The sequence below is a fragment of the Ictalurus furcatus genome, chromosome 21, assembly GCF_023375685.1.
Source record: "Ictalurus furcatus strain D&B chromosome 21, Billie_1.0, whole genome shotgun sequence".
Taxonomy (NCBI): Eukaryota; Metazoa; Chordata; class Actinopteri; order Siluriformes; family Ictaluridae; genus Ictalurus; species Ictalurus furcatus.
In genome coordinates, this window is record NC_071275.1 from 15,348,775 (window position 1) to 15,361,678 (window position 12,904).

General features: G+C 39.0%; 1 protein-coding gene across 2 annotated transcripts; it reads left to right on the plus strand.

Moving 5' to 3' along the window:
• Window positions 1-1,600: 1,600 nt before the first annotated feature.
• Window positions 1,601-12,803, plus strand: phtf1 (putative homeodomain transcription factor 1). 2 transcript variants are annotated; one of them, XM_053652776.1, is made up of 17 exons: window positions 1,601-2,163; window positions 3,400-3,518; window positions 3,592-3,648; window positions 3,768-3,837; window positions 4,060-4,218; window positions 5,031-5,235; window positions 5,566-5,680; window positions 5,829-6,008; window positions 6,113-6,361; window positions 6,493-6,621; window positions 7,090-7,359; window positions 7,804-7,935; window positions 8,064-8,150; window positions 8,244-8,399; window positions 8,577-8,672; window positions 9,560-9,685; window positions 10,471-12,803. In XM_053652776.1, the coding sequence occupies exons 2-17, from the start codon at window positions 3,489-3,491 to the stop codon at window positions 10,489-10,491; spliced, it is 2,082 nt and encodes a 693-aa protein (XP_053508751.1). In that variant the 5' UTR covers window positions 1,601-2,163; window positions 3,400-3,488; the 3' UTR covers window positions 10,492-12,803. The 2 variants fall into 2 exon arrangements, with proteins under 2 accessions (XP_053508751.1, XP_053508749.1); XM_053652774.1 differs by having other exon boundaries at window positions 1,603-2,163; window positions 6,110-6,361.
• The last annotated feature ends 101 nt before the right edge of the window (window positions 12,804-12,904 follow it).

Here is a 12,904-nt window from a genome sequence, read left to right on the forward strand (position 1 = left end):
GGATCATAATACCCAAGTCAAGATGTTCCTGAAAAAGCTGTTCATTGGGACTACAGCCAGAGAGACAGCTTTTAATACATCTGTATGAGTTATACACTGTCTAACGTGCATCTGTGAACACACACACACACACACACACACACACACACACACACACACACACACATGCACTTACACATGTAAGTCATGTAAGTCTAATTAAAAATATTAGTACAATGTGTGCTTGAGGCTTTTCAGAGCTGGAAGATATCTAGTAGTTCATGGAAGTGATCTTTTATTAAACATTACAGTTCTTACTTAAACTTTCTGAATCATTTGATTCACTACTCAAGTGCCATCCCTTTGCTTCCTTGTTCTTGGTAATTTTGCAAATAGTCCCCTGACCGTAAGGGCGGTACAACAATGTGAAAAACACATTATTATCATGGACAGCTTTTCCATTCTACTTAAATTTTTTCAGCTGACTGCTGTGGGACTAAAGGGTGACTCAGTTCCTTTAAACAAGTTATTTATTTATTTATTAATATATATTTGAAATCACCCATGACCTTGTTTCATGTGTCTTGATTATCTGGATTATATCTTGATAGAGGTGATATACATTCTAAATAAACAAACAAACAAACAAACAAACAAATAAATAAATAAATAAAAACCAGCAACTCTAAGTGCACCCGCAACACATATATAACGTTTCAATTTGTTCACTTGAAACACTTTCCAAGTTCTGGAGACCTGTTTACACCAGAAGCTTCATATGGCATGTTTAGATTATATCCTGACAACATTTTGAGCACATGCATCACTGAATCAGACTGAAATCCGAGTATTATGCTTTAATATGCAAATCAGCTCTTTGCTATTGATTGCCAGCTTTTTCAGTGGTCCTCTTTTTCTGCTGTATAATATGTTTATCAGTTACCACTTGACAAAATTTTCACTATGGACCTTGACCATTCTGCCTTGCTGTGTTAGGATTTTGCACTTGTATAACAAGGCTAAATGTGTCTCAGACCCTGTTTACATTAGGCCCCTTTATGCACCTTGGGAATCTGGATAAATATCCGAATAAGGATTATACATAGAAAAATATACGTGTAAGTGCACCCGATATACAATTAAAACCAGTTTAAATTTGATTAGACCTGTAAAACCCCTGTTTTAAACTTAGTGGCTTTCTGTGTCTTGAGTATAAGGATCACATCTAGATACTTATTATTCACATCAGTGATGCAAGTGTAAATGCATCCAGATGTATTTAAAACACATTTCTCTTGAACTATTTGGAATGTCTGGACTGAATTTTAGCTATATGTTATAAAAATGTAAAGGCATGTCTCTCCATATTGCACATGATACACCAAGCATACACCTGCTTAACTAGAGACGCATCTGACTGCACATGGCTAAAAACTTCTGAGGATGCAATCCAAATTGAAAATGGTCAGGTGTAAACATAGTTTCAAACTCAGATTCACATCGGTGTTTTTAAAGGCATATTGTGTGCATTTAAACCTGCATTTTTATGTGGATGAGTAAGTGTAAAATGAGCAAGCGCAGTACAATATAGTATATGTGTACATCTGCTCTTTGTCAAATGTATAACTAAATGCCTTTAAAGCAATGTCAAACTTTGTATTTGTTTTTAAACTTAAGGATACCGAAGGGGTTAAAAAATACACCACGGTTTGTTGATCTGTTCTTTTGCTTTAGAAAAGGCTGACTTCGCCCCCTTGTAGCAGGCTTCACTCTTACCAGGATAACGGCTGAACTTTATTTTGAACTAGAGCTTTTTGGACTAGTAATGTTTTGTACAGTTACAAAACATTTTCGTTTGACACTAGTCGTGTAATGTTTTGAATAATATTTCAGTACGACTGCCTGTTGTCATAGCAACATAGCCAGGGCGATGTCTTTTTTTTGCTAGCAGCTTAGTTGTTTTTGAGAAACTTTTTTCCCGTCTTGTTTCTCAACTGCTTTTGAAATAAACAGCTGAAAACAATTTTAGGTTAATAAAAAAAGTATTTATGCAACGGTTGTTTGGGTTCCATTCTGGACAATTATTTGGAAGAGTCACTTTATTTTATGTTTCCTGATAAACTTCCTCATTAGCCAGTGAGCTAACTTCACTGTCGTCATGCAACGCTTTGCTCGGAAATTGGGGTAAGTTAAATGCAGGCGACTTTTATACAACCAATTAAAAACTAGATATAGGGTTGTGATAAATTGGTTGTTGTTGTTGTTTTTTTTTTTACTAAAAGCAAAAGTTATGTTTTTAATTTTAATAGCTGGACGGTGGTTGTTTTCTTAAGTAAGCTGTAAGCTAAATAATGTAATTTGCCTCCTCTCTCTCAATCTCAAAGTACTTTATTGGCATAATTGTTTACATACAACATTGCCAAAGCATCAATATGGATAAGAAAGGATAATAATAATTTATATATATAAGTAATAATTGCAACAAAAAAATAAGTAGGACAAATGTATAAAGCTTACAATAATTATGTACATTAATGCCATAAAATAAAATGCAGTAAGGGATATTAGAAATAAGTAAATAAGGTGTATGTTGCGTGTGAATGACTGTCCAGTGAGATGTGCTCAGAGCAGTAGTTGGTTTCTAAGTATATGCAGCTCCAGAGACGAAATTTGCTGCAACAGGTGCGTAACTCCACCCACAGTATCACCTGCATTTGGACTCCTCCCCCAGTATAATCTGCATTTGGACTCCGCCCACAGTAGCACCTGCATTTGGTTTGCTTCTGATAGGTTGGAAAACCGCAGTAAGAGCTTCAAGAATTTTTAAAAGTATTTGTCTCCTGTCTTACGAAAGGCATCACAATAAAGGAGAAAGTGTGTCTCTGTCTCATCCTCACCAGTCTTAGTGACAGCACACTCTTTCTTCCTTTGGAAGCCATGCTTGCTTGTGTCTGCCTTTCTCAATGGCTAGGCTATGATCACTGAACCTGGATTTTGTAAGGATCTATCTCTGTTTCGTATCTCTGATGCTCTCTTTCTTCCCCTCCCTCTCTCTCCCCTGTATGTATGTATGCAACAATTTCAAGGAAAAACCTGCATAAATGAACAGAGAAACACTTCCAGAAAAGTGCATTACTTGATACAATTAAGCAATTAACAGCCTTCCATGATGCACTGTGGCAGGCCCAGTTGACCTCGATTTTGGCTCAAGAGGAAAGGATTTAAGTGACTCTGAAAGGGAATTCATTATTACGGCACAGATTGTCAGGAATTTCAGTCACAAAGACTACTCAAATATCTAGACATCTGGATTTAGATCTGTGGGAAAGGCATCATCATCATCCAGCTGTCACTTCCAGTAAAAGTTTCTTTTTAAAATAAACATCCAGATTCTTCTTTCCCTCTTTCTCCTTTGTTTAGGGAATGGGCTGTGACTAATATTAGTTACTGTATGAGATGACTCCGATGACCTTCCTGGACATCTTAGGTTCCTTCACAATTCACCAAAAATGTCAAGAATAGCGTGGTATCAAGAAAAGGTGAGCAAATCTTTTCCATGGGTTGGAAAAAATGCAGTGAAATGTGACATCATACTTGTGTTTTGTGTTATAGATTGGAGCTTACGATCAGCAGATATGGGAGAAATCTGTGGAACAGGCTGAACTCAAGGTACATTTAAAGTTCGCATACAAGTTCATGGGGTTCGTGGATAATGTTTTCTGAAAAGATATAGCAAACCTGGTGTTAAATAAAAAACAATAACAAAAAAAACTGATTGCTTTGTACAGGGCATTAGAAATAAGCCGAAGAAAACCGGCCACATCAAGCCCGATCTCATAGATGTTGACCTGGTGAGGGGTAAGTGTCTTTTTCAGGATGTCTGTAGGTGTGCATTCCTCTTTCCTACTGATCTAACCAGTTGTTTTCCTCACAGACTTGTTGACAAGTGACATAATGTTCATTGATAGAATGAACAAGTGAACCTTCTTTCCAAAACGGCTTATAATGAAAATGCTTGGAACTTTCTTTGATGACTCAGTATTTGTATGTAAGCACCACTCACAATTCCCTTATTTTCAGGCTCCACATTTAGCAAGGCCAAGCCAGAGAGCCCATGGACTGCTCTGACCCGTAAAGGCATGGTCAGGGTTCTCTTCTACCCATTCTTCTTCAAGTGGTGGATCCAGGTCACGTCCAAATGCCTTGCCACCTTGATTCTGGTGCTATACTTCCTGCAAGGTAAATACTTTTCTTATATTTGCTGTTATACAAAGCAGGATACTAGAGATGAGATGTTAGACTAGGAAGAGTTGGCAGTATAATTTTCCTATTAGTGGTAGAATATCAATCTAATAGGTTTATTAAAAGGAGCAACAAAATGTAGAAAACACATAAAAGTGGCCAAAACACTAACTAGTTTACATGGGCTTCAAGGTTCAACATTTTTTTAACACACAACAATGGCATCGTTATGTTCAACATAGGAAAAAAAAGATTGAAATTACTTCTGGTTGGTCATTTGGTTAATCAGCTTATACTGGCTTCACTGAAATGACCGATATTGAGACACTTAAAAAAAAAAACTCCTGGAAAAAAATCAACACTGTAGTGGTGTTATTATGAACCTTGGTAACGTTATCCAAACAATGCATTTCTGGTTGTTGCTGTTTTGTTTGTGCTGTAAAAATCTTTATTGAGAACGTAAGCTTTTGTTGAACAGGTTGAGTTTCATTTTCTGGCAAAAGTATACTTTCAAGACTGTTTTGGGGGTATGTGTGGTGTTGCTGTATGTATTGTATGATACTGGTATGTGTAACCGCACTACAGTGCTAGCTCCATTTCCATGTACCAGTAGTTCCTGTTGGTACTACCTTCGAGCAGGTACCAAAAACCATAAAACTGACACGTTTTGTATGAGGTCAGTGGAAAAAGCACAGTTGCAGTTCTCTGGTGCCAAAAGTTCTGGTAGTGGAAAAGGCCCAAAGAGTTTCCTCCTGTTCCTCTCTACCTATTGCCTTTAAATGTATAACTAGTGACTATCTCCTTAACAGTGGCAGCTGCTGTGCTGTTTATCGAGGTGTCTGCAGCCACAGCCAGCGAGTTACTGGGTCCACTGTGCCTGATGATGCTATTAGGAACAGTGCACTGCCAAATAGTGTCCACTGAGTCATCCCGGACCTCTGAGGGCAGCCTAGTGTCCAGCCTGGCCACTATTCACACTACCAACCAGAAAACAAGCCCCTCTCGAAAGAAAAGGTAAGCAGGTTATGGTGTTGCTCACAGTAATACAGAGATAATTAAATATTAGAATATATTATATTGCAGATTGAATTGATCCTTCTCTTTCTTGTGAAACAACTTATTTTTGCAGATGTTAATATAATATAAAACACGGCAGGACGTGCTGTTCTACGAAAATAAACAAAGACCGGGAGGTCATGAAGTGTTGAAGTGGATTATTTTGTTCTATAACCGCACGTCCTGCCGTGATTTATTCCTATTAACATCTGCAAAAAATAAGTTGTTCCTCGTCCACCACAGCAATTTGCCACCGATTACAATGCTTAATTTATTGTGTTTATCTAGACAGAGGAAGTTTAAAAAAGCGAAGAGAGCAGATCAGGCAGATAAAGGAGCAGCAGAGCTCAAGACTTGGAGCAGCAAGGAGAGCAAGCAGTTCTACAGATCACAGAGGAACCAGGTAACAAATCTGTTATGAGGAATTATCAGGTTATTAGGATTGATCTGAGAAGGTCCGATGGTCATTAATGGCAGTAACAAGAAACTAGCTGCCTCACAGTATTAAATTGCCGTGCTCTTGTATAGACTGTTGGCCTTATTTGATGCAGAATTCTCAGAGGAAGCATGTGGATGGGCTCTCTGAAGAGCTTTCCAGTGAAGAAGAGGAAGTTGAGGTAGCAGGGACACCGAGAGACAGACTCCTCCCAAATCAACATACCACTCCTGCTCCTGGACTCAGGAAGAGACTTCAGAATGCCAAAGAGTCTGCAGCCACTACAAAGCATCAGGTCAGAAGTGCAGATTTTCTGTAGCGGCGATAACCGTATGTGTGGTATATGTATGTAGGCAGTTATTGTTTGGAGTTTTGTTGTTTGTGCATGGTCCACAGCAGAAACATGATGATGGCGCGACAGTGATCGCCACAGCAACGCCTCCTGAAGTGAAGCCGGCACAACCTGCTGAAGATTCTCGGCCTGCCTCCGACTCAGACGATATGCTGTGGGAAGAGTTTCTGCAGGCTTCTGACTCTGCCTCCTCAGTAAGCAATGAGAGCAGGGATGAGGGGCTTCACAATCCACATAACCACACCCTGTCTCCACCCACTGTCCTCAGCAGTGATGACGACAAAGCTTTCTCACAGGTCAGTGCTGTGTGACAAGGGCTTTTTTTTTTCCATTTTATTTTATATTATATATGATACACATTTATATAGTCAAAAAGATTTAACCCAAGAGTTGGACAGATTGTAAGAGCATCTATGTTGTTCTTCAGCAACAGTTTTCATGGCTTCAGGCTTGCCACCCTTCTAAAGACCGTGTGAGTGCCATTATCTGGGAGCAGGGTGAGTGCAAGAAGGCAGATATGTCCGTACTGGAGATCAGCAGCATCATCCTCACACAGGTGAGTCCCTCCTTACATGTTTAACTTGTCTTGTGGATGTCACAGTATTAAATAAAACTATAAATGGTTAAAAAGCATGACATGTCATTCATTAATAAACTAAAAATTGCAGTTGATGACATTGCTGAGGGATAAGAATAATAAGGATCTAATACTAATAATAAAACACTTCAGCTGTTTTATGCTGTTATTGGAAAACAATTAACTTTGGGGTGATTAATTCTACTTCACGTTTGAACGCATCAATCTACCCCATAGTTTTCCTATAACAGCATGCCTGATCATGTTATATTCCTTACATAAAAACCACCACTGTGATGGACTGGCATCCCATCCAGGGTGTTTTCCAGTGTTCCCGGGATAGGCTTTGGATCCACCGTAACTCTAATGAGAAGATCGTTGTCTTTGACCTGTCCTGTACATATTGTTATTATTAGTGTATCCTTCCATTCCATCTTCTCTGTGCAGGTAAAGTTGGTGGAACAGGGAATGGGTTACCTGGTCTTTGGAGGGCTGGTTACAGCCACCTTGGCCCTGCTCCCTTTCTGCTTCCGCTTGGCTCAGCAGCTTGATATGACACGTCTGAACTCTATCACCCTCAATGAACTGACCATCATGGCTGTCGGGAAGCCGAGTGCCTACTCCCTCGCGTTCTTCCTTATCACCACTGTGGAGAGAGTCTTCCTCACCGGTCTCTTCTTCTTCATGATATGTGTCGCTGAAAGAACGTACAAGCAGGTACAGGGTTTTGCTTTTCTCTTCAAGCAAACAGCTGAGGTGTAAGAATACAATCTGCATGGGTTGTCTTGTTGTCAGTGTGGGCGTTAAGGAATAAAACGCCATGGGGTGTGCTGTAATAGGCAAATAATCAGTGCTGAGGTGGTGTGAAGGCATACTTTTTATCCACCTTGTGACAAATCGGATTCAAGAATTCAAACGGCATAAAATAAAACAAAACCATACAATAGTGTTCCTCAATTCCCAGTGTAAAGGACCTCTACAATGAATTTTTCCTACTTGATGAATCATTCAGCTATTAATTGCTAAAGGAGTTTTACAGCAGGTTGATAACTCATTCACGACCACACAGAAGGAAATGGTTCATTAGACAGTTTGGATTTATAGAATGCTATTATGTCTTTCTGTGCCCTGCATTTTAAACGAGTGCGATGTCATTCACAGAGGCTGCTCTTAGCCAAACTCTTCAGTCACATCACGTCAGCACGCAAAGCCAAAAAATCTGCAATCCCTCACTTTAGACTGAAGAAGGTGCAGAACATCAAGATGTGGCTTTCACTTCGATCGTTCCTCAAGGTCCATTTCTATATCTATATTTTTTGTGTGTTTGTTTGTTTTTACAAAATATCATTCAGAAATTTAATTTTGATTATGTTCTGCAAATGGAAACGTGCCAGATTCCTGAAATGTGTTTGGTTTTACAGAGGCGGGGACCTCAGCGTTCGGTGGATGTCATTGTTTCTTCCATCTTCCTCCTAGCTCTGTCCATCGCATTCACCATCTGTGCGCAGGTCAGGCAACATTTGTCCGCATATAAGCCACCATGGTTTCTCAATGTGGTGATGAGCACCAGTCCGTATGTGGCATGTGTTTTGTGGTTGTAGGTGCTGAACAGCCACCACACGTTCCTGGACTGGGAGAGTAACTGGGAGCTGCTGGTGTGGGGCGCCGCTCTCCTCATCTTCCTGCTGCGGCTGGCCACGCTCGGGGCTGAGACTAATCAAAAGTACAGCAATGCCTCTGTTCTGCTGACCGAACAGGTACACACACATACACACATACGTATACTAAAGTCTTGGCAAACGCACAGAGCAACGCATCAACAATCCTGCCTGATTACTGCCATTGTAAAGCTTTGAAGCGAAGTTAAAGATAAGTAAATCATCAAATCAAACTGTATTTCTCTTTGCTTGGTTCTAACTTTCTTTCTCCTCCAGATAAACTTGTATCTGAAGATGGAAAAGAAACCAGAAAAGAAGGACGACCTAAGCATTGTCAACAATGTCCTGAAACTGGCCACGAAATTACTGAAAGTAAGCTTTGAATCATTACCAGCTTCAATGCTGTGTGTCACCTGAGGATTCCCTTCATTTCTAATCATTTCTGATTTCTACTAGCAAAGGAAATCACACTTAGCCAGCTAATTTGCTAACTAGCTACTTGAGCATCAATTTCTATAGGTGTTTGCTTAAAAAAAGAACTTGTTACTGTTACTACTTTTACATTACTTTTTGGCTTACTATCATTCTACTTCTATGCCTCTTGTAGTTCCCTCTTTCTTTTGTGACTTTTTGACAGGAAAGTCCTCTCCATTTAACAGTATCAATTGCTCAGACAAGTTTCGGCAAGTCTCTGCATTTTACCAAGACCGAGATGAGTAGGGGTTTTATGAGATATCGCTGTACTTTACACGTAAAGGGGTTTCAGGGGGTTTCATATTTTGATTTTCCCATGGATTTACATCCTCATCGTTTGGAGCCTCCTTACAGAGCTCAAAGGCTTGCCTGACCTATTACTATACTTCAAACATTGATGTAACACTTATTTATGAGTCTTTTTCAGGTTTATATTTCTAGTTTTGATATCATTTGATTATTTTGGTGTTGATAGTTATACTACAGTATGCAGTCTAGACAGAACTGAACAAGAGCGCCATCTGCTGGCTTTTTTTTTATCTGAAAACTTCCACGTCACAATAAAATCCAAATTGATCAGTTGCTTCTACAGCATTGGTTATTTATTAAAATGGCCAGTTTGTTCTAATATTTAAGCATACAGCAACATGTGAAAGAAGATGTGAATCGTCTGGGTAGGATGTGAAAAATGGAAAAATTTTAACAAACAAATGTACCTTTAGAAGTTGATCGTACTTTCAATACCATTGTTAAACCCTTTATTTTGACACCATTCCGTCTATTAGGAGCTAGACACACCGTTTCGTTTGTTGGGGCTGACGGTGAACCCCCTCATCTATAACATTACCAGAGTGGTCATCCTGTCTGCTGTTTCGGCTGTGATCAGTGACCTGCTTGGCTTCAATATCAGAGTGAGTGGGCATTTACACTCTCAATCTCAAACTTATCAATCTTTTAGTACATTCCGGTGTAAATGTTTATGTAGGCCAAACCAAACAAAAAATTTATTTGCTACAGTTTCGTTAACACTGCTTTTCTTCATACCCATGAACACATGTTGATAAAATTACCAAACACGCTCACAGCACAGCTGATTTATATTCATTGACATCCACACAACTCCATAAAAGGCAAAGTTTACAATCTCAGACAGCAGAAAACAACATGATGAAAGAGTGCCTTCTGATGTGGCGTGTGCCAAAACTTCCGGAAATACATCTCAACCACAGACCAACACTTACGCTTCCTCCTTTTACAGCGTGCCATTTTGTCCTAATTAAATAGCTAGTCTTATTTGTCTCAATTTATGGATTTTTTTTGATTGCTTTCTTTCAGAGCATTAATCCGAAATGATCGAGCTTCATTTCAGTTTGTGCAGTTGAAATAAATTAAGCAGTTTAGATTTGACAGCACAATCCTTATGTAAAAGTGCACTAACTCTCAACAGTTACGAAATGAAGCTGATGTGTCGAGGTTTACATTAGTGAGTCTTCTTACAACGTAAACGTATAAAAACTCCATAGCTTTCGTAGGATATGAAAGTTTTTTCTGAACTGACTGAATTTTCATGAATACCATATTTCTTTTATAAACAGTTAACAAATATAAATGACACATTCATGTGCAATTGTGTGGCATCATGTCAATACTCTGAGCCCAGTTTCATGTGCATCATTGTATATTTGTCTCTGTGCAGCTCTGGAAGATCAAACCGTGATGTTACACTCCTGAACCCTGCAGAGTGAAAATGCTCTGTGCTGCTAGAGGACCAAGCACTCTTACACGTGTGCAAATCTACTGGCTAAATCTACGCGTTCCTGTGAATCCTCACATCTAGAATCGCTGGCTGATTTCATTCATCATTTTCACTTCCCTGGTCCAGGCGCCTGGTTTTTCTTTAAATTTTTTTTTTATGAACATTTTCAAAAAATTATTTATGGAGCTTTCCTTCTTACAACTAATATAATGACCAATTTTCAGACATGAATGATGAGATACACATTCCAAAAAGTGTCAGTTTAGTGGCTTATTTACACTGAGCAAGAATTTCATGCATCACATGTTGATGCACCCTGTCCAGGGTGTACCCCGCCTTGTGCCCGATGCTCCCTGGGATAGGCTCCAGGTTCCTCCGCGACCCTGAAAAGGAGTAAGCGGTTGAAGATGGATGGACGTGTTGATGCTACATGATGCTTAGTATTCTGTTTCTGGATCCATGACCGGGATACTTTTTCGACTAATTGAATTTCACTTGATTGATTTACTACAGTGTTTTTTTTTTTTTTTTTTTTTTTTACCTTTTAAGTGCCTGAGTTTTTAACCAGAATTGGAATTTAAAGGACTGCACAGTTATATTAATTGATTTCGTTCATATTTCTGCAACTGATTTCTAGATGTGATGGAAAGTTCTTAATGCACTTGTGTATTTCTACAAACCGGTTTGATTTGAATTCTCTGAAAGTGTTACTCTTAAGAAATACTTCCTGCTTAGAAAGTCACACCTTCACACAAAACCACTAAGTGCTTTATGACTGTATTATGAAGAATGTCTTTAACTATGTGAGCTATTTATGGGATCTAAGCAATCAAATTAGAATGACCTGTGAAAACATTTTTAAGGGGTTATGAAAGAATGATATGCTATCTCCTTGTAAGTGCACTCGATTTAATTCATATTAAACATGTTTCATAAGTAGGATTGAGGCTTGATTATACATAATACTGTACAGTATATTCCTCTTGAATGATCTCTTTAGACTCCTGTGTGTGCATATAGAACAGCTTCACTACTACTCTTCTTACTGTGAATGATTTATATATACAAAAGTCCGGACGCAATGCTAACTTTGTTACATTCAGATAGTTACAGAGCAGGTAGTTAATAATATCTTTATTATCATTCAACAAAAAAGCAGAATTATACAACTAATTGGTTCTCTGCTTGTTTTATATTTGAAATTTAGAGTTTTATTGATGCCTTTATCCTGTAGACCTGATTCTCATCTCCAGATCCTCCTGGAGCAATATTAATCAATGAGCACCGTCTTTTGGATGAGACATTAAAGTGAGGTCCTGACTATCTGTGCTCGTTAGAAATCCCATGACACTTCTTGTAAAAGAGTAGGGGTATAACCCCGGTGTGCTGGCAAAATTCCCCTATTGGCCCTTATCTATCCCTGAACTGGCTATATCACTCTCTCCTCTCCACTAATAGGTGGTGTGTGTTGGGCATTCTGGTGCACTATAGCTACCATCACATCATCCAGGTGGATGCTACACACTGGTGGTGGTTGAGGAGATTTCCCCCCATACAATGTAAAGCGCAGTGAGTGTCTAGAAAAGCGCTATATAAATGTAACTGTAACTAACTAATGAGGAACTTGCATTGTCAGGAATAAGGAAGATAAACCGCAGGTGTATTTTTGTTCCCTTCAATGCTACACAGTCTAATAATCTTATGTTCCTTTACAAATATTTTCTGCTGAATACAAAGGTACCACTCCAGTGAAAATGGATCACTGTTGATTGAATATTTCAGAAAAACCTCTTTGCTTAAACTTGATTTCAGGAAGTTATGGTGCTTGATGGAAAGGTATACCAACAATAATCAAATACGGATTATACTATATGGCCAAACGTTTGTGGACACCTGACCATAAACCTCATATGTGCATTTTGAGCATCTAGATCCAGATTTATTCTCCCTTTGCTATTATAATAACCTCCACTCTTCTGGATGAGGAGGCCTGGGGTGCAGTTGACATTCCAGTTCATCACAAAGGTGTTCAGTGGAGTCGAGCTCAGGTTTCTGTGCAGGCCAATCAAGTTTTTCACACTATCCATTGTTACCCAGATGAGGACGGGTTCCCTTCTGAGTCTGGTTCCTCTCAAGGTTTCTTCCTCTTAACATGTTAGGGAGTTTTTCCTCACCACCGTCACCACTCAGTGGCTTGCTCAGTTGGGATAAATTTGCACCTTTAATATCTATATACTGTGTTGATATTTCTGTAAAGCTGCTTTGAGACAATGTCTATTGTAAAAAGCGCTATACAAATAAAATTGAATTGAATTGAAGTTCTTCCACCCTAACCTCTACAAACCTTTATGGAGCTCGCTTTGTGCTCAGGGCA

What these genes read in the sequence shown, in the direction of transcription:
- phtf1 (XM_053652774.1), top strand. Translation starts at nt 3,489, where the DNA reads ATGTCAAGAATAGCGTGGTATCAAGAAAAG. An exon ending in TGGAACAGGCTGAACTCAAG is followed by an intron (nt 3,649 to 3,767) that starts GTACATTTAAAG and finishes TGCTTTGTACAG; the next exon opens with GGCATTAGAAATAAGCCGAA. An exon ending in TGCTTGGCTTCAATATCAGA is followed by an intron (nt 9,686 to 10,470) that starts GTGAGTGGGCAT and finishes GTCTCTGTGCAG; the next exon opens with CTCTGGAAGATCAAACCGTG.